This window comes from Microtus ochrogaster, chromosome 24 (assembly GCF_000317375.1).
Source record: "Microtus ochrogaster isolate Prairie Vole_2 chromosome 24, MicOch1.0, whole genome shotgun sequence".
NCBI classification, from domain to species: Eukaryota; Metazoa; Chordata; class Mammalia; order Rodentia; family Cricetidae; genus Microtus; species Microtus ochrogaster.
The window spans coordinates 710,467-731,411 of NC_022024.1; the positions used below are offsets into that span (position 1 = coordinate 710,467).

Consider the following 20,945-nt stretch of genomic DNA (forward strand, 5'->3'; position numbering starts at 1 on the left):
ACCCACTCCAGTCGACGAGCAGTGCGAGCACTGGGCCCGCAGCCTCCTCCGGGACCCAGCTCCCGCGGGCCCCGCCCACCGCAGTTCCCGCATCCTCATTGGCTGGTTCTCCGCCCGCCATTCCTTCCTCCGCAGCAGGCCGGGGTGCGGGGCGGCGCCCTTGCGAGCGCTGGTTGGTCTAATCGTAATGACGGTAAGGGCTGCCATTGGTCTGCAGGCTCCCAAACGGGCCGAGCAAACCCGAGCGGGGGGCGGGAGGGCGGCGAGGAGTGCGCCGGCGCGTCGTCGGGGACGCCGGCTCCGGGATCTTGCTAGGGAACCGGTGTTGTCGCCCCGCCCCTCGTGGCTTTAGGTCCCGTTAACTGTCGGCGGGGCTGGCGCCGCAGCGCAGGGCGACATGCCGGTGCGCTTCAAGGTGAGCTGGGGGCTCGGCGTCTGGTGGCGGGGTGCGCGCTTCGGCCTCACGGAGGCTCCTGGCTTGGAGTCTGTGCAGGGGCCGAGGATGCTCCGACCCGTGGTCCAGCGCGGAGGTGCGGGTGTGGGAGAGTTCTATGGGGTCCTCATGGGGTCATTCTGGGGGCGCCAGGAGCGGAGACGGAAGGAGGGCACTTGACAGTGGGACGAAAGGCTGCTTTCAGTGTAGGACACCCCGTGGTCCCTCTGATGTTTGCATTCAGCACCCCCTTTCCAGCAAACCTTAAAGTGTGTGTGCCTTCTAATTGGGAAACGGGCCCTCAGTGAGAGGAGACCGTGGGTGGGCATGCAGCTTGCCTCGTTGTACGTTTGTTTTAGGGGTTGCTAACATTTCCAGGTAGCTCTCTGTGTCTGGCACCCTTCCACACAACAGGTGGCCATAGTGTTCCAGAAATCCCCACTAATTCTTCAGGGCTTGTCGGCGGAGTGGGAGGGGAAACTTGTTTTTCTGCAGTTGTCTTTTATTAAAAGGAATTAGGTGGAATCCATAATACTATGCACTTGGTGGGAATTTAGAATACATCTCTAGGGATGATGAGCTCGCACTTTGGGATTAGAGAACCAGCTAAGGGCAGCCTCTCTGAGCAGCAGACTCCTGCTCCCATCTGCCTCAGGGTGGTTGTGAGGATTAAAGGGCTACTTAGCCATAGCTGGGTAAATATTAGCCATTATTAAGGAGCTTGTCTGGGTCTAATGATCATTCTTAGGCTGTTCAACACTCTTTGGAGGTTGAGATTTTCTTTGTTTTTCCTTTTTGATGCTGGCTTTTAAAACACTGTTCATTACACGGTGCTCAAATTGTACTTCGCACTTGGCGTTGCAGGGGCTGAGTGAATACCAGAGAAACTTTCTGTGGAAGAAGTCATATTTGTCAGAGTCCTACAACCCCTCAGTGGGGCGGAAGTACTCAGGAGCCGGACTTAGATCGGATCAGTTAGGTAAGTGGAGCAAACCAGTAGCTGTTATAACCTGAATAAACCTTGGGTTTTGTTTACAGAATAATTAAGATCCACTTGTCTTGACTGACTCGTTCATGTAGTTGGCAAATATTTATTGATGCTCTACCGTGACCCCAAACTCCTTTGTGTACAGAAAAGAAGAAACTCAGTAAGGCATTTCAGGTTGTATGTAAAATAGCACGATAGCAAACAGGTTGGAGAGTAGAGATGAAGGGAATACACTTGAGGTTTGCCGTCCTTTAAAGGTACTTCTGGGGGTGTTTGGACTTGAGCCAGAAAATTGAGAGGGGTGAGCATGGGGAGAAAGACTCCCATAGTTTTGAGGAGCAGCAGCGTAGGTAGAGCAGCTTACCCAAGTTCAGGTAGCATCAGAGCTGTGGCTTGCACTCGTCTGTTTTGGCCAGTGCTCATGAGTTCAGAGCTGTGTTCTTATCGATATGCTTCTTCTCCAGACCTGAGGGAATTTGAGCCCTGGGTCAGGGATTCTGAGAGCACAGTGAAAAGGGCAGCCTGACCATTGCAGCTGCTGTCTCTCTCACTGGAGTACCACATCTCTGAGCGCCACCCTCTTATCTCCTGTTTGTCAGTGGAAACACAGGGCTTTGGGACTCTTGGCTTCCTATTAGAATACTTTTTATTATGCTTGTCTGTGTGCAGGTACACGTATGTGCATATACCCGCAGAGGCCAGAGGACCATCCTGGGTATCATTCCTCAGGAAGATCGCCCACTTCATTTTGAGACAGGGTCTCTCATTGGCCTGGAGCTCACCAATTAGATTAGTTTTACTGGCCCTTGAGCCCCAAGGGTCCACATCTATCTCCACTTGCCAGTGCTCACGTAAGAACATGTCACCACATGTGGCTGTTTTTACATGGGTCCTGGGGGTCAAACTCAGGTTCTCATGCTGAGGAGGCAATGTCAGCCCTAAAACTCATTTTCAAATTGATGAATCAATCTGAATTTGAATATACAATAACTATAACCTTGAGCAAGTCAAGCCTTGCCTTAGGAAGCCACATTGCACATGGTTGCTGGGTAGGGCCAAAGGAGGCATTGCTTGGTGAGGGCTTTACGTACATAGATCAGTACTTAGTGTCCTATAGGTGGTGTGTGACAGTAACTGATGGGTAAGCCAGGGGAAGGCATGACTTACAGTGAGGGCTCCAAGCCTTGAAGGCAGTAAAAGAGGGGATGTGTTTGGAGAACAGAAGGAAGTGTGGATAGCTCCTTAGGGCTCCTTGCAGCGTAAAGATTCTTAGTCCAGGGCCTGACTTCAGAGCCTGGTTCTCAGGCAGCACACTGGAAAACTTCTCTGCTCCTGTGTTCTGTATTTTGCAGGGCTTGTCAGATCAAGAATGCAAACTAGGGCTGGAGAGATGGCTCAGAGGTTAAGAGCACTGGCAGCTCTTCCAGAGGTCCTGAGTTCAATTCCCAGCACCCACATGGTGGCTCACAACCATCTGTAATGAGATCTGGTGCCCTCTTCTGGCAAGCAGGAATACATGTAGGCAGAACACCATAATAAATAATAAAATTAAAATAAAAGAATAATAAAAAAAAATTTATAAAAAACTAAACTAGTCTTCAAGTCTAATCATCTTCACTGAAGGCCAGAGGGTCTGACTGGACACTGGACAATTGGTTAACTTGATCCATTGCCTTTTAGCATTTTAGCTGCGATCAGCAGCATTCAGGGACCAGTGATGAGAAGAAACCATGAGAGTGAAGCCGCCTCGGAGCGGGGCACATTTTGAAGGAAGTAATGGTTTAGGGGAGGGAGGCTCGTAGGAATTTTAGGTAAGCACAAAGAACTGCACAAGGATTTCAGGCTACTCAGAAATGGAAGTAGCTACCAAGGAGCCATGGGCTTACCTAGGACTGTGGTCTGTTCTCTCAATACAGTGCAACCCTCACTACCAGGGGTGTTTGTTTGCAGGAGCTGGGAAGACAGAGGGCAGCTGATGAGAGACTGGTCCTCATTGCTTGTCACTAAAACTCTCTGTTCCAGCAGAAGTCTAAAGCAGTGGTCTTCCATTTTTGTTTTGATTTATTTTCATACTTCCTATAATAATTAGAGGGCCTGGAAGAAATGGCTCAGAGGTTAAGAGCACCGCTGCTCCTGCAGAGGACCCAGGTTTAGTCTCTGGAACCTGCGTGGCAGCTCACAATTATCTTGCCCCTGAGGGCACCAATTATGCATGCACTAGACATACACACAGGCAAAATACTCAGGTCCATCTAATAAGAATTTAAAAAAAAAGATTTAAAGGGCAGCAGAGTGTAGTTCAGTGGCAGAGCTCATGCGTAACCTTGGGATTGGTCTACTGGTCCCCCAAAGTTAGGAAGATCTTTTAACCTTCCTCCCATTATAAAATTGATCTTTAATTTTCCCAAGCTCTTCAATTGCCCCCAAGGATGTGTCTGCTTTAGAGCTGCCAGCTCGGCTCAGTTCAGTTTGTAGAAAATATAATTTGCAAAGCCACCCTCATTGGCGAACTGACTTACCAAATCAAGCGATTTCCTATGCGAAGAGCTAACTGTGTGCTGTGGTTCAAGGTTACGGTGCAAACGTGCGTGGCTTCCCATGCCGTTTCCACACTTGAACTGTGGGGCGGCCGGGAAAGCATGGAATCAGCTGCAGCTCCTTCGTTGTTTCTAGCCTTTGCTTTTCTGTGAGACAGTGTCCCTTAGTGGGCGGGCCTTGTGCTCTCTTGTCCCTTTGTCTCCCTAGCCCTGGGTTACTGGAATATGTTGCACAGGTCACATCGGGCTGCTGGAGATGTGTTCCCGTGTCCTGTAGAGCGAAAGTGGGACCACGGTAGGCTGCAGCGGATAGAAACAGATGGCAGACAGAGCAACGTCAAGCAAGAGCACACGCGGAATTCGGGATCTAGAAAATGCCCCTTTCTGATCACCTCACCCCCTCCTCCAGATGTTTCTTTGTTTCTGTCCAGTGACATCATCTAGACCAGGGAGCCCTTGAGCGTGGGACCCTTGCTTCAGTGCAGAGCCGCTCAGAGAGAGGCTTGGGAAGGTTGGGTTTACCTCACGCCAGCTTTCCTGCCACCTTCCCTTCCCTTCTGCTCTGGTCTTCTTAGGTGGAGCAGCCCTTTTTCTATTTAAAGAAGGGCCCGGCCCGAACTAGGGCTAAGCTCAGGGCTGCAGACTCCACCTCCCTCAGTAGAGACTGAGGTCCGGTTTGGTCTGTGTGCCTGCTGGACAGTGATGTGGAGAAACTGTGTCTTAGCTCTTGTTAAAGGGTTACTCTTGAATTCTCAGGAAATCAAGGCAAAGGAGAACCAGGATCTCGCTTGGTGACATCTCACCCTGCTCATCTTGGTCTGTTGTGCACAGGAGAAGCTTTGTGGAAGTTCTGGATCTCATAGACCAGAGCTTATTGTTCTAAGTAGCACAGGAAAGTAACCAGAAACGGAGGCAGCATTCCTGACCTGCCAGGTCTCTCACCTTGTGATGCCCGTGGCTTGTGCCAGGAGATTTCAGACATTGTGACCTCCGTGTTCAATTTTAATACTACTTTAAGGCAGAATAAATATTTGATGTTGAAAACTTTACCTAGTTAGTTTTTTAAAGTCCTGTAATCTGGAGGACTCTCTCTCTGTGTGTGTGTGTGTGTGTGACGGGGCATGTGTGGAAGTCACACAACAGCTTGTGGGAGTAGGTTGTCCTTTCTACCTGGGGATTCAACTCAGGTTGTCAAGCTTGGTGGCAGGTGCCATCTTGCTCTCTCTCAATTTTAAGCTCTGTCTCCTTGCAGGTTTTATTAAAAGTGCTTCCCTACTGTGAGCTTTGGTAGTAGCCACTTTTATGTGCTATGTTTTGTAGGGATCACGAAAGAACCAAGTTTTATTTCAAAAAGGAGGGTTCCTTACCATGACACTCAGATTACAAAATCCCTGGAGTGGAACGGAGCCATCACAGAGGATGCTATGGTTGTCCCACCTGAGCCCCAGACCCTCCCAACACAAAATCCACAGGAGACAGAGCCAAAGGAAGATGCTAACCAAGAAAGAGCTCTCTCGTTAGAGGCTTCCAGGGTTCCCAAGAGAACTCGATCTCATTCTGCAGACTCCAGAGCTGAAGGGGCTTCAGATGCTGTGGAAAAGCACCGGGATGCAACAAGAAACCACGTCCTGGATCCCAAAGAAGCAGAGTTGGAACCTTCTACCAAACCTCCTGCAGAGCGTGTAGATCCCAGGGTAGGAATGTCCATCATATTTCCTTAGAAAAGTGTGACAGGTTTTATTAGTTTCATCATCATTTATTACTACTACATTGTGTATTTGAAATTTTTTTCTTGATATTTTCTTGTGTCTCTGGCCTAGATGCACCAGGCTGCTGAAAGTTACTAAGAATGGCTCTATTCTTAATACTCGCTATTTTGTGCTATGTACTGGTTGTACTAAGACATTGCCTTCCTGAGATGAACAGCTGCCTCTGGATTCTATTCTCCAGAGAAACTGGCACCAGAGTCCTGAGGGATGAGGTCAAATTGAGGCATAAGGGGAGCAGGCTGTTTCTTTGACTGGGGCGCTCAGCTGACTTCTGCCTACCCTCGTTTCTCTTTCTTACTGTGACCAGCAAGGGAACAAACAGCATCTCAGTTGACAGGAGGGAGAGGAAGGAGCCTTCTGGCCTGCTCTCCAAGTGCTCTGATGTCACAGCTGGCCTGTAGCAGACACATAAGTAGAGGCTGCAGGGGTGTGTGTGGGAATCTCACTGCCTCCCACGGTCACTTCTGTTGCTCTTGCCTGAATTTATTACTTCAGCCACTGATGGGAACCCAGGAACCATTTAGGAGTGCTGGAGGAGCTTCTGTGACTTGTTGAGAAAGCCAGGGGATGTAGGGGGACCGTGGAAGGTGATGTGTGAGCTTGGTGGGCATAGGGAAGGGTGGCCGCAGAAATTGGGGATAGGGCAAGGGGCTGTGATTTTTTTGATACTAGAGTTGTGAATTATTAGATGGAAGGAACTGAGCAACGCTGTTTTTTAGATGTATAATACTCCTTGACATTATTATTAAGAAAGGAATTTTAAATATTTTGACAGTTAATTGTGATTAGAAGTTAAAAGTTTGCTATACTGTGTACATGTAGTTGGCAATACTGTAAGGAACACTTAAAACTTAAGGGGATGAATTTCATGTTACATGGTTTATAGCACACTTTAAAAAGGAACAGATTTTAATAGCTTTGCCTGGGTTTTCTTCTCCCCAACAGTTGGATAGGCGTCTTCGTAAGAAAGCTGGATTGGCTGTTGTTCCGTTGTGTAATGCCTTGAGAAATTCTGAATACCAGAGGCAGTTTGTGTGGAAGACCCGTAAAGAGACTGCTCCTGTGTTTCCAGCCAGTCAGGTAGTGGAGCAGCTGTGATGTGTTTCTGAACATGCTAGCCTGGTTTAGCAATGCAGACTCATGTGGAACTAAGAGCCGGGAGAAAATTGGGACTGACCTAGGCCTGGGTCTAGGTTCTGAAAGACAGAGTGAGGGTTTTGCTGGACTCTTGCTTTCCCTTATGATTTATATAATAATATTCAGGCCTGTGCTACTGATGGTCGCTGTGGCCTGACCCGCTAAGCAGTAGGTAGAACAGCGAGAATGCCGGGGGTGGCAAGTGTTCCCACACCAAAAGGGCTTTTTAGGTCATTTACCTTTTAAATCATTAAATTAGGTATATTCTAAACTGCTGTTTATTTGACTAATGTTTTTGTATGATATGTATTTTTTAAGAAAGATAGCTGTTTTGGGTAGTGAATAAATGCAAAGTATATTGACAGTAGCCCTTGGGGTGATTGTTCTTTTGAATCAGCTGAATGTTGACAGAAATCGAGTTTAGCTGTATTTGTTTGTCATTATATTTAGATTCTTAGATTCCATTATATTCTTGTGCAATTTTAGTATTTTATTACCTTGCTAATAAACATTCTGTTAGTTGCTGCTGTCTTCTGGAGAGTTGTTAGCCTCTGAATTCTTACTTATGTTTCTCACTTTCAACCCCCTGACATGGCAGCTTCATCTTTTCCCTGATCTTTGTGTTTTTCTTTATAAGTCCGTGCGCCCTTCCACGCCCTCCATTCATTCTGCCTGGATTTCAGTGCTCATTGCCCTCTCTGTACCCGAGCATGGAGAGGGCGGTAGATGCAGCATGGCTTTGTGATTTTACACTGGCATCTGCACACCTCTGGCCATATAAACCGTGGCAGCCTTGTTTACTTGTTATATGTTTTAGGATCCTGTGAGGTGTAACACAAAGTGTTGTTCTCTTTTTAGGACCTAATAAATAAGACCACCATTTCTTCTTGCTTGCTTTCAAGTGTTCTTAGATCGTAAGTGTCCCTAAAAAATACCTGTGACTTGAAAATGGAGTTTTGTTTTTGTAGAGCCTCTGACCTATAGCTAGAGCTGACTCAAATCCAAGATCTCTTCACAAATTTTACGTGCCACTGAAAGCATTTTGCAGAAATGATTTTTCCATAGGATCAGAAGGACAACGTGAAACAAACTGCCAGTGGTGTCTCATCAGCGATCCGATTGCTTTCATTAGCGAGGCTTTCAAAGGGTTTCTTTGGGAAGCAAATGCTCTTTGTAAGTTCAAAGCTTTGAGGCCTGGCAGAGCTCGCTGGTAGCTTTCAGGGCTCCGCTAAAAGAGCTGTGTGCTTTTAATCAGGTGCCTTATCTTAATAAGATCATCATGTTAATATTGAAGAGAGTTGGAGTAGTTTTGGCTGAAAAGCCCTGAGGTTGTGTTGTACTGTGATGTGTTTGGATTGGGTCTACTTAAAGAAGTGCTCTTCAGTGTTGCAAAGCTGTAGTGGTGTGAGTCCTACCTGGCCTCCTGGGATTTCATTATCATTGGAGGTAATATACTGGTGCATGGAAACCATATTGAATATTATGGATGAAAGAAAATGTTTAAAAGAGAAATACAGTAACTGTTGGATGCTCTCTCTTGCCTTAATGAAAATGCTAAATCTAAGCATGCAAAGGGCAAGAAAAAAAAAAATCCCAGATTGAACAAATCAGGCACCATTTTATGTTATTTCAGTAAAAGTGGAATTCTTTTCTTTTAATTGATTTTACTGAGCTCTACATTTTCTCTGCTCTCTTCCCTGCCTCTTCCCTCCTCTTCAACCTTCTCCCATGGTCCCCATGGTCCCAATTTACTCAGGAGATCTTGTCCTTTTTCTACTTCCCATGTAGATTAGATCCAGGTGTGTGTCTCTTAGGGTCCTCATTGTTGCCCAGAATCTCTGGGATTGTGGTTCGTAGGCTGGTTTTCATTGCTTTATGTCTAAAAACCACTTATGAGTGAGTACCTATGTTAATTGTCTTTCTGGGTCTGGGTTACCTCACTCAGTATGATGTTTTCTAGCTCCATCCATTTGCTTGCAAATTTTAAGATGTTGTTATTTTTTTACCACTGTGTAGTACTCCATTGTGTAAATGTATTTTCCTTATTCATTTTTTGGTTGAGGGACATTTAGGTTGTTTCCAGGTTCTGGCTATGACAAACAAAGCTGCTATGAACATAGTTGAGCACATGTCCTTGTGGCATGATTGAGCATTCTTTGGATATATACCCAAAAGTGGTATTGCTGAGTCTTGAGGAAGGTTGTTTCCTAATTTTTTTGAGAAATCACCATACTGACATCCAAAGGGGCTGTACCAGCTTGCATTTTCGCCAGTGTAAAAAGGGAAATTCCTACAAGGAGAAACATAATCTGTAGAGCTGACAACAGTTACTTTAATAAAGCTCATGTCTGTTCATATTATGAAAATATACTTAGTTCATTATCTCACTGGTGGATGGAAGCAGGGAACTCTGGGAAGAGAAAATCAGACAAGAAATGTGGTTTATTTTTGCTTAAGTAATATTTTGCTCGTAATTTGACTATTTGAAACCTAGTAATAAGTATAGAAATTTGACCTTTGGCTACTAATGACACATGTGAAATGAAATTGCAGTCATATACAATTTTGCCTTTTTGTGTATTATAAATAATTCAGTTTTTTATGAGTTTTTAAGAACAATTAAACACCTAAGTTCTGTGTCACTTTAATAACTAACCAAAAACTGAACTATTTTTTTGTCTGTTTTAAGGTTTTCCGTAATAAAAGCCAAATTGTTCCACAATTCAAAGGGAACACAGTCATCCATGAGACTGAATACAGGCGGAATTTCAAGGGTTTGTCTCCAGTGAAGGAACCAAAGCTAAGGGAGGGTTTGAAAGGGAACAGTGGCCTTAAGACATTGTCTGCAGAGAAGAAGGTATCTGCCAGCTCCTCACACTCCCTGTTCCACAGAATTCCCTGCCGTCTGCTAGCATTAACTCATTTGTTTGTTAAATGCCAGATGTTCATTGACCGCTTACGGACCCAGGTCCTGTGTGTGTGCTGAGATGCAGCTGCAGACTCAGCAAGGCTCAGCAGCTTAGGCTGCTGGGAGAAAGATACATAGGTCACTAACACTGATAGAGCATGGCATACTTAGCAGTGGCCCAGGTAAGTCTTCCGTGTCTAATGTCACATGATTGGCCTTGCAGAGAGCTCCAAGGCAGCCGGAGTGATGGAAAGGTGTATTTCAGGGTAATGCCCATTAAACATAGCACATATCTATCTTAAGACAAGCTTTTTATTATGCTAACTTATAGTTAGTGATTCATATCATTTACTTCAGTGAATTTACATTCACTGGGTTTGTGTGTGAACTTAGAGGTATTCTAAGTTATGGGTGGCATCAGAATAAAATCATTACAGATTATAGGAAAATGAAATATAGAATATTGTTTTCAGTCTCCTGTAGTAATGTTATCTGCTACTTTGTGGTTTTTAAAAATAGAAAGTATCGGGGGCTGGAGAGATGGTTCAGTGGTTAAGAGCATTGCCTGCTCTTCCAAAGGTCCTGAGTTTAATTCCCAGCAGCCACATGGTGGCTCACAACCATCTGTAATGAGGTCCGGTGCCCTCTTCTGGCCTTCAGGCATACACACAGGCAGAATATTGTATGCATAATAAATAAATAAATATTAAAAAAGATACTTATTTAAAAAAAATAAAGTATATGACTGAAAGTAACAGTATATACCTGTGTATGTGTGCATGGATGCAAATGCTCACACACATTCATGTGCATGCACACACATGCGTGTGCATACAACACACACTTATACTTTCTTTTCATGACATTCCTGGGGATGGAAAGTTATTCTATTAAGCACTGTGGTAACTTAATTAGCAAAACTTTAATAACTATAACACTGGAATGTAAATTTAAGGATTAATTCAAAATCTCTGTTCAGTATGTAGTAGTGTCATTGGCTTAATATTTAGATGGTGTTGGTTAGTCTTTAAATTACAAAAACAAAACAACAAAACCCTAGTCTAAACTCATTGGTTTCAAAACTTGTTGAATTTTCTTGTTTTCTTTAGTAGCTAAAACATCTAAAAGCAAAAATGTATTTGGATTTGCAAGCCTACCTTTATAACAGCTGGTGTTTTTACTTTAATGTATGACATCTCTAAGCATAAATGCTGAAATTATTTCCATTTCAATATAACAAGGCAGACGAGCCTTTAGAATTAGAAGTAGAGATGGCATCAGAAGACACAGACCAGCCTAAAAGGAAGCTTTCTTCTTGGAGACACCAAAGGCTTGGGTATGTGTTTGATAAGGCGACAGTCATTTTTGGGTGGTCAGCACGCTGAAATACTTACTTCCGTTTTGTTTTTCTTAGCAAGGTGAATTCTGAATATAGAGCCAAGTTTCTGAGCCCAGCTCAGTATTTATATAAAGCTGGAGCTTGGACACGCATGAAGGAGAACGTGCCAAACCAGGTGAGCCTACCCACCGACAGTAACAGCATTCCACCCTCTTAATTGTAGGTAGTAACTGACAGTGTGGTCAATTATTATCAAAGTCATTTTTTACCATCAACTAACTATCTGATAGTTTTAATCAGTTCAACTTAACATTGTTGATTTGTTTCTCATGACATTCAGACCTCCAGTCTCTCAACTGAAGGTCATTGTCCAATCAATGATGTATGTGATAAGAAGGCTGCTAACAGTTTGTGCCATTGCTGCACGAAGGAAAGGGTAGGTGTAGCCTGAGCTCATTCAGTTTCAAGTGGGGTGCCCTGACATAGGGGAGGAACTGGGGACCTAAATAGGCCAGAGGAAAGGGCAGTTATTTCCCAGTACAGAGAGCTGGGGCTTCAAGGACAAATAGCAGAATGTTTAAATAATTAGTATCTTAAAACTGCATCCTGACAGTTTTTGACCTTTTCCATGTACACAAGCTAAATTAAAACATTTTTGGTTAGATTATATAATAACAGACATTCTTCCCCATGCACCTTTCCAAAGAGGATGCATCAGATGGAAAATGCGTTTGTTTAGCTCAGGGCTGAAGACCATGGCTGCAATTGTGTATCAGCCTCCGGGGGCAGCTGGGGGCAGCTGTTGGCCCCGTTGAGCTGCTGCCCTTCCCAGATGAATGTCCTGCCATTCCTGCCTCAGCATTCTGTTTCAGGAGGTTTCTGGATCTATTGCAGCCACTCTGAGTATTGTCTGCCTGAGCCTAGGTCAGGCCACACGGGACAGAAGAGTCGGGCAGTTCCCATTTCATCTGGGCCGTTTGTCTGTTCACTCTGCTGAAATCAAATAGAACAACTGAGCATCCAAAGCAGGAAAGGATGGAAAACCCCAAGCTCTTGTACGGCTTCTTAGTATTCTAGGTCTTAGCACAGAGAATATCTGGGAAAGTGGGCAGGGCAGAAGAAATTGGGGAGCACAGAGCAGTGTAGCTGCTGAGGGCTTGTGGACAGGGCCTGAGGCCATGAGAAAGTCTTGTGTTAGGAAGGTTCCTGGCTAGTGTGTGGCTCCTTTAAGTTGGTATTTAGTCCTCAACTCTAAATGTTCAGTGGATTGAGAGGGCTGTAGAGATGTTGAAGTCAAATGAAATTCCTTATATTGCCCCAATGGAGGAGAATGCTGTGTTATAATTTAAGGTCTCTTTTCTTGGTTTTACCTAATATGATATCTTGATGCTGTAACCTTTTGTGAGTTGTATTACTGGAAGTTATAGGTATATAAATTAGGAGTAAAGTTTGTATTAACCTCTTTTTTCAAAAAACTAACAGAATAACAATTCTCTATGGAATCAGTGATCAGTTTTTATTAACAAGGTTCCAGACATTTATAATACTGGGCTGTATTTTGCTAAAATGCTAGATTTTTTTCTGGACTGTTATTTGTGGTACCTGACTATCAAGTATTCTTTATTTCCCTCCTTCCTGGCATGCTGTGGTGCGTATCCTATGTACGTGTGGTGTATGCACTGTGCATACACAGCTGTGCTGTGGAAGCCAGAGTTCACTGATGGGCTAGACTGGCTGCCCTTGAGTCCCAGGAGCTCTTTACTGACTGGTGTTGGCAGGCACTCTAGGCACGGAGCCGCCACTCCAGCCTGCAATCCTTACAGTAACTCAGCTTCTGGCTCATAATCTTCTATAGTTTCAAAATGCTGCTCTTTTGGAATCCATTTTTTGCAGATTTACTGGGTGTTCTATCCTAAGTCTCATATGCTTATTCATGGAGTGTCGGTGTGTTTGGTTTGAATGTGGTTGTCTGTTCCACACCTGTGTAGCACTACCATTGCACGGATGTTGATACCATTCTTAAAAGAACATTATATATTTCCTTTAATAATGAATCTGTTTTAAGTTAATTTGTTTTTGGAAAAGAGTATGACCTTGGATTCACAGCAGTCCTCCTGCCTCAGTGCCTCCCATGTAGGCAGCACAGGCATCTGTCACAGTGGCTGGCTGGCAAGAAGTCTTTTTGACTAGTTACTGATTTGACTGTTGAGGACACGTAGGCCTTTGATTTTAGATAAAGATTCACATTTGAGAGCTCCTGTAATTCAGCAGATGAGGATTCTATGAGATTGGTCCTCATTTTGGGGCAAGATTTTTGAGAAAAAAGTTGTTCTTTTCTCTCAGTTTTTCTGAATTTAATTTTTCTGCATGTAAATTTTAAATGACTTAATTCAATTTGGGAAAAATAGTTTGGTCATGAAAATATTCTACTTACAGTGTTTAGATGGTGTGTGTGTGTGTGTGTGTGTGTGTGTGTGTAGGCCAGAAGAGGGCATTGCATACCTTGGAACTGGAGTTCTAAGTGGTTATAAGCCACTTGATGTGGGTTCTGTACTATGTAAGAGCAGCAAATGACTTAACTTCTGAGCCATCTCTCTGCCCACTGCTTAAGGTATTTATGTCCTGTCATTGAATAGCATTGCTATATAGACTGTTTAGTTGGGAATAATTTATTCCTATTCTTTATAGTGGTCCCGGTCATTGGTCTTAGGGTTATTTCTGGAGTCCACATTCAGTGCCCCCCTCAGGTCCGTAGAACTGTGAGAGATGCTGTGAGTGATGCTGGCCTCTTCGTCTTTCATCTGAGTTTAGGATTTAGACATTTAAATGTAAGACACTGACATTATTAGGAAGGATGACAGATGAAGATTTGTGAAATAGAACTGAATGGTTGTACCGGATTTCCATAAGTGTCTGTTCTCCATCCTTCTGAATAATTGGTATCCAAAGGGGTTCGCTGTATGCAGAGGGCTCTTCATCCACCATCTTAGGCGTCCTTGTGAATAGGCTGCAGCCTCCTTGACTGCTCAGCCCTCAGGTCTGTGCTGATTGGAGCCCCCGTTGGACCCGCCCTTCAGTGTACATCTCACTTGTTTATTAGGGCGCAGACTGTGCCAGTGTTAGGGTGGTCGTGTAGATGCAGGCCTGCGTCCTTGGTCACTGTGAGCCCACTGACTCTGAGAGTTCTTGGCTCTGGCCGCTCTCTTCCTCTGCTGCCCAGTCCACACTCTGGACAGCTGCAGAGTTCCTGCTTCGGCACTGCACGGCCCCTCCCTGCCGCACGTTCACAGGTTCCTGGAGCACACAGGGGAGTGATCCTAAGGCTTGCGGGTGTTACATCTGATACATGGGCACTTCGGAGCAGGTTTCCTGCTCACTCGGAATGCCCTGTGAGTTGCTCAGCACATTTAAACCAGACGACCTAGTTCTGCCGTTGGTGTACAAACCGCTAGTGCTGATTCCCCTTGAAGTATAGGAGTTGGTAGAACTGATGTATACATAGTTTATTTTTGGTGGTGAAGACAAGTAGAATTTTAGCTTCTTCCTCCGGCTATTTTTAAGTTCTCCTGCATAAGAGCGGTCTGCTGGGGTTGCGTGGTCCCTTATGCTACAGCAGGTACTCTCTCTGTGATGGCTCTTCCCCTAGGCGTGCAGGGCTCTCCCTGTTACCAGCTGTCTTCCCCAATGGCTTTTGCATCACAGATTTCATTGATTGCTTTTCTCTTTTGCCGTTAAGTGAAGCAAGCAGTTTTAGCATGAAGTCCTGCAGCAGTACAAGAGTCTCAACCTTTATGGTAGAAAATGAACAAATTTTAGGGCTGGAGAGAAGGCTCAGGAGGGGAAGGGCTTGCAGCCAGTCCTGACCTGACAGCCTGAGTTTGGTTCTGGGGTTCCACATGGTAGAGAGAGCTGAATCCCTAAGGTCAGTTGTCCTCTGACCCCCCCCCCCCATACACGCACACACACACGCTCACCCGCATGCACACACGCATGCACACACGCACACACACTTGCATACACTCACACATGCATGCCCGCATGCACACACTACTACTAAAGAATGAGGCAGTGATGATAAAGGCATAATCAGTTTTTCTTCCCCTGAAGGTTAAAACATGACACTGTTAACAGTCATATCTAAAATAAATTGTCAAGGGATAAAGGATTTTACAGAAATATGGGAATTCTGTGCTTAAAATTACAGAATTATTAATGGCAATAAAAATTGTTAAATGTAATAAGATTTTTAAAGCCGGATTTTAACGATTTAGCTTTTTGTGTTGTGGTTTCTACACAGTTTGTTCGCATTTAGAGAAGCCAGCAGGTGGCAGTATGATGTGCGGGATAAAAGTGGGCAGTTGGGGTTCTTTTCATAGGAAAGTATGCAGGTTAGGGAATGCGAAGTATTCATCATAATTTTTAAAAAATAATCTTGCTACTTATGAATATACAACCATTATTTGGTAGGGATTTTTACTCAATATATATTTAATTAGTGCTTTTTTTTTTTTTTAAAGTTGAGATTTTGCTGACTCCAAGGAAAACTGAGTGGTTTGGAGAGGGAACCTCAGAACTTTCAGAGGATCTTCTGTCACAGGAGCAGCTGCGTAGAAAGCTGGGGGAGTAGCCAGGCGGGGAGTTCTGACATGTCAGCACCCTTCCAGAGGTGGGGAGCTAGGGACAGCAATCAGTCACCTGTGACAGCACCGTCACAGCCAGAGACTAGGGATAACAATCTGTTACCCATCACAGCACCGTCACAGCCAGAGGTGGGAAGCTAGGGACAGCAATCAGTTACCTGTGACAGCACTGTCACAGCCAGAGGTGGGGAGCTAGGGACAGCAATCAGTCACCTGTGACAGCACCGTCACAGCCAGAGACTAGGGATAACAATCTGTTACCCATTACAGCACTGTCACAGCCAGAGTGGGGAGCAAGAAATGTGGCTGATCTTTGAGGCAGCATTGAGATGTCTTGGTTACTGAGTTAAATGTTACTAAGAATACAAGAAATAGTGATTGACAAGTTCATATATATTTAGAAGTACGAATAATAAGGTACAGCATCTCACTGACCCCCATTAATACTTATTTATGGCGTTAACCTGTCATTAAGTGTGTCTCTGTATTCCTCCCCTAGGGTTCTCTAAATGCCATGTGGTATGCAGAGGTTGGTTGCTTTTGAGTTCTTAAAAACTATAATAATGCATAGAATACTTGTACAATTTCATTTGCAATAAAAGTATGTTTCAGTATTTTTCTTAGCTGCCACAAATGTCTCCTTGCCTGCTAGTCTGAAGTAAAGTTACTGCATTGTGCTTTAACTTAATTGTCTTAATCTCTGCTTCAATGCATAGTCTGAGGAGTTCTGTGGCTTTATTCTTGCCTTCCTTTCTTATTGGCTTTGATATGTGCTTGCTGACATCTGTAAGAGCGTGACAGTAACAGGCGGCATCTGCACTCTTTGGTGTAGGTTAAGGAACTCCGGGAAAAGGCTGAGTCTTACAGGAAGCGAGTTCAGGGAACACATTTTTCTCGGGACCATCTGAACCAGATTCTGTCCAATAGCAACTGCTGTTGGGATGTCTCCTCAACCACGAGCTCAGAAGGAAGCATTAGTAGCAACATCCGAGCACTGGATCTTGCCAGGTGAGATATTCTTTGTGGGTGGTGGGAAGAGTGTGTTGTAGCTTTAATAATGTTTAATAATGTAGTCTTTAATAATGTTTTAGAAAAATTAATATATAAAAATTTGAATCTGCATACTTGTTCACATGTATATTGTACATGGATATGAATTTAGTTACAACAAATTAGCCTAGTTGGGGTGTTAGTCTTTTTCATGGTGAGGGTAAATAATGGCTTTGTCACCAGAAGTGCAAGCATATATGTGTGAAGGTAGGCAGATGTAACTTCCACATAATATTCCACAATAACTTCAGTACCCAGACAAGGCCTTGTTGTGGAAAACAAGTGAAGGAAGGTTATGAACTCACTAGACCAGTATAAACCGAAACACTCGAATGCACACTTATAGCGAAACTTTCTCTGTTGTGCAGCAATCTTACAGGCCACAAGACTCCCCAGAAACATCCTTCTCCCAAACTAGAGGAAAGAAAAGTTGCCTTGGGAGAGCAGTCCCACAAAAATACCACTGGGAAGCAGGCCCTGCAAGAGGCGGCCACCCTGCCTGTCAGGAGGAAGCTGGCTTGGGACTCAGAGAGCCCCAACGAAGACACACAGGAGCAGCCCACGGGAGACGGGGAGGAGGAAAGGGAGAGAGACAAGCAGATCTATGTGGGCGAGTCCGAGAAACTGGACACACAGGACAAGTCTAACGCAGACAGAATGAAAGAAGGGTAAGACCCAAACTTCTCAACATGGCGAACATTCTAGCACATGACTAATGTGTGTTTGCTTCGTCACAAGGTGTAGAGCTTTGCCCCTGCAGCTGTATGACTAAACCCTAATAAAGAGCAGGGTTTGCTTTGACGCAGTGAAGTCGGCACTTGGTGTGTGCTGTGCGTGGCTCCGGCTGGTGCTCATGGAGCACGGAAGCAATGGGGCTCCTTCAGGAGGACACAGATGTTCTCAGTGACACCCTGGTGGGAGGACTTATCAGATTTGTAATGTGTCTGGAAGGATGGCTTTGTGGATCAAGCTGGTGTTTACTAATTTCTGATGGTTCTGTCAAGGAGGGGAGGCTACTGGTTTGTAGTGTTTTAAAGTGGGTTCTAAAAACCACTAATAACAGAGGTTGTACGCGTAGACCGCTTGGGGGCGCTCTTGGCTCTTGCTAATGGTCCATCTTGGCTATAGTCAAACCCTTTGTTCACGCCTGGGTGTTGCAGGAGTATGTAACTTGGTGCTGACAAAGGGAAGACGACTTAGCCACGGTTTGCTGACTTACAGTGATCGCCCTCCTTTCTCGTACTCGTCCCTTTAACTACAAATAAATTAAGAATTTTTAAAAAGATTGTTTTTAGGGCAGGGGCTTCCCTGAATAATTGAGGCTGGCTTGGAATTCATGACTCTCCACGCCCTCCTCCTAATACTGGGATTGTAGGAGACGTCTCTTGGAATTCATGACTCTCCACGCCCTCCTCCTAATACTGGGATTGTAGGAGACGTCTCTTAGACAGTTTATGGTTTATTACTATCTACATAACTGATGACGTAGTTTTGATCGTAGTTTTCTGGAAGAGAGGCTTCCTAATAGATTGTTTCACCTTTTAGGTCGGAGTCATCTTCTGTTTCCTCAGGAAAGGGGGGAAGGCTTCCCACTCCGAAACTGAGAGAACTGGGTATGCAGCGGACCCACCATGACCTCACGACTCCGGCTGTTGGTAATGGTCAAACCTGCCATCCATAGTCTGAAACATGAACGGGCCTGGCTTGTTGTTGGGGTTTTTGTCCCGCTCGGTACCCCCAGCTGTTTAGCCCCAAAGAAAATCACACATAGGTCTCTATAAATTATAAGCTGATTGGCCCATTAGCTCTAGGCTCTTGCTGGCTGACTCTCATATCTTCATTAACCCATTTTTCTGATCTATGTTAGCCATGTGGCTCAGTACGTTTTTTTAGTGAGGCAGATCATATCCTGCTGCTTCGGTGGCCTGGGCAGGAGTGGGAGGAATCAACTTCCTCCTTCCCAGAATTTTTCTGTTTTCATTACATTATTTTTATTTTTTGTTTGGTTTTTCCGTCTATATTTTTTGTCTGGCCAATCAGCGTTTATTTATAACATGATTGACAGAATACAGACAATTTTCCCACACCAATAGTCTGCCTGTTTAGAATGTAGCTTAGTGTGATTGACACTTGGTTTCTGTGGGATTTTCCAGGTGGGGCGGTCTTAGTGTCACCATCTAAAGGGAAACCTTCAACCCCAGAGCAGAGGAAGAGAGCGTCCTCCCAGGATGGCGTAGATGCTCCGAAGAGAGACCTTCCTAAGGTAGACACTTGTGTTTCAGAGGAAAGCCTCTCTTCTTGGGTTCACATGGTCTCTTGTAATAGGTGGCGTCTAGAGCGAGTCCTCAGAAAATCCCGCCTACTGAATGTAGAAATATTACTGTTAATCTTTTGGTAGGGCAAGGCAAAGGCACTGGGTATTTGACTGATGTATTTGGTCTTGACATTCTATTGTTCTCACATATTCTTAGTACTGACTCATCGGGAAGGAAGGAGGAAAATGCGATCTGTTGTCTGGTAGTTGTATTCCGATCATGTTTCAGGCACTGCTGAGCCCTGGAGATAAAAACTAGACAGAAGTCTTAGGGCTCAGTGAGGTTGTCCAGTGGACACAGTCAGTCTTAGGGCTCAGTGAGGTTGTCCAGTGGAGGGTGGGGCCACAGTCACGAGAGTGAACGTAAAACACACGGGTAGGCGTCAGTGATTTGAGAGGAGCAGGCAGGGGGATGGGCAGGAGGTGGTCCAGCAGGTCCTTCCCGAGAGGGAGGTGTTGAAGCAGAATCTGAGGAGGGAAGACTGACCCTGAGCATGGCTGAGATGACGTCACAGACAACAGAAATGAAAAGTCTGCGGTGAGAGGACACCTAGTTCATTGAGTACCAGCCCCGTGTTCTTGTCACCTGGAGCAGAGAATAGCCTCCAAGGTAATGTGTCCTGAGACAGAAAGCTGTGCCAAGTTGTGTAGGGCTTTGTAGGTCATAGGAAAGACATCCATGTTGTTTTCAGTGACATAGCGTTGGGTGGCAGAGGAGGGGCATGCTCTCCGTTCCAGAGAGGATGGACGCAGGGACCGGGCACGTGTGAGAAGCAGCCCGTCTCCAGACTCAGGAAGACACGATGGTGACTGGAGTGTGGTGAAGACCAGTTCTGGATGCGCCCTGAAGACGTCTGCCAAGAGTCGCTGAAAGCCGGGATACGGCATGGGAGGAAGAGAAGAATCAGGATGACCGGGAAATGCTTGGCCTGAGCAAGAGGGGCGGAGTTGCTTTTTAAACTGAGATAGGAAAGATGGATAGGAAAAGATTTGTCAGAAAATAGCAGGAGTTCTCTTTAGGATGTATAAGATTTGAGAAGCTTATGAGCTGTATGAGCAGACATGCTGATGGTAGCTGACTATGTTTTTGAAAAGTGGGCTAAGGAGAGATACTGGATGCTCTGTGTTTCACACACACACACACGTATATCTACATGCATATATACACACATATATACATATGTACATTAACACATACATGTGCATAAGCATATACACAAACAATACACATGTGTACATGCACACATATATGCACACAACAGATATATATGTATATAATATGCATGCATATATGTTGTATATAACATATGTTTTATATGTCTGTTATAAATATCTATATATTTTACAGGTATTTAAAGACTTAGGTGATCGAGGGGACAGGTATCAACAGTGAAGAGTAGGTGTAGACATGTCTGAGCCGCAGGTTTTTGATATTAGGAAGTTGAGAAGTAACCAGAAAAAGCAGACAACCCGTGAGACAGTGATAGTCAGCAGTGTGCTGGAGGTCACAAGAAGGGAGCATGAGCTCAGTGTCAAACTGCCTGCTGTCCTCTAGAGCACCTGAACGTGGGTCCCAACACCCGCATCAAGTCCCTGGCAACAGCTGGGAACACCATCTCCTGGGGATCCAGTGCTGTCAGCTGGCCGCTGCATTCACAAGTACACCCAAATGTGTATGAGGGCACACAGAAATAAAAGTAAGAAAAACGAGAGTTAGTGCAGCTAAGTCAGGATGAGACTTAGAAGTAAATTAGAATCTTGTAAAAGCCTAAATGCAAGAGATTAAATAGAAAAGAAAGGGGAGAGTTAGAGAAAACCACTGCGGGTCTA

At 44.8% G+C, this 20,945-nt stretch overlaps 1 protein-coding gene across 5 annotated transcripts in view; it reads left to right on the top strand.

The window, feature by feature from the left end:
* Positions 1-267: 267 nt before the first annotated feature.
* Mdm1 (Mdm1 nuclear protein) overlaps positions 268-20,945 on the top strand; it is a 31,331-nt gene continuing 10,653 nt past the window's right edge. For 2 of the 5 annotated variants that reach the window (XM_026784586.1, XM_026784587.1), the window contains exons 1-11: positions 268-415; positions 1,298-1,412; positions 5,279-5,652; positions 6,673-6,807; positions 9,554-9,721; positions 11,014-11,108; positions 11,187-11,286; positions 16,584-16,759; positions 17,170-17,469; positions 18,347-18,456; positions 18,955-19,064. In XM_026784586.1, the coding sequence (XP_026640387.1) occupies positions 398-415; positions 1,298-1,412; positions 5,279-5,652; positions 6,673-6,807; positions 9,554-9,721; positions 11,014-11,108; positions 11,187-11,286; positions 16,584-16,759; positions 17,170-17,469; positions 18,347-18,456; positions 18,955-19,064 (1,701 nt within the window). In that variant the 5' untranslated portion in view covers positions 268-397. Of the gene's footprint in view, positions 416-1,297; positions 1,413-5,278; positions 5,653-6,672; positions 6,808-9,553; positions 9,722-11,013; positions 11,109-11,186; positions 11,287-11,451; positions 11,548-16,250; positions 16,281-16,583; positions 16,760-17,169; positions 17,470-18,346; positions 18,457-18,954; positions 19,065-20,945 lie in introns of all 5 variants that reach the window. The other 3 variants (XM_026784585.1, XM_026784588.1, XM_005357908.2) reach the window with 3 other exon arrangements.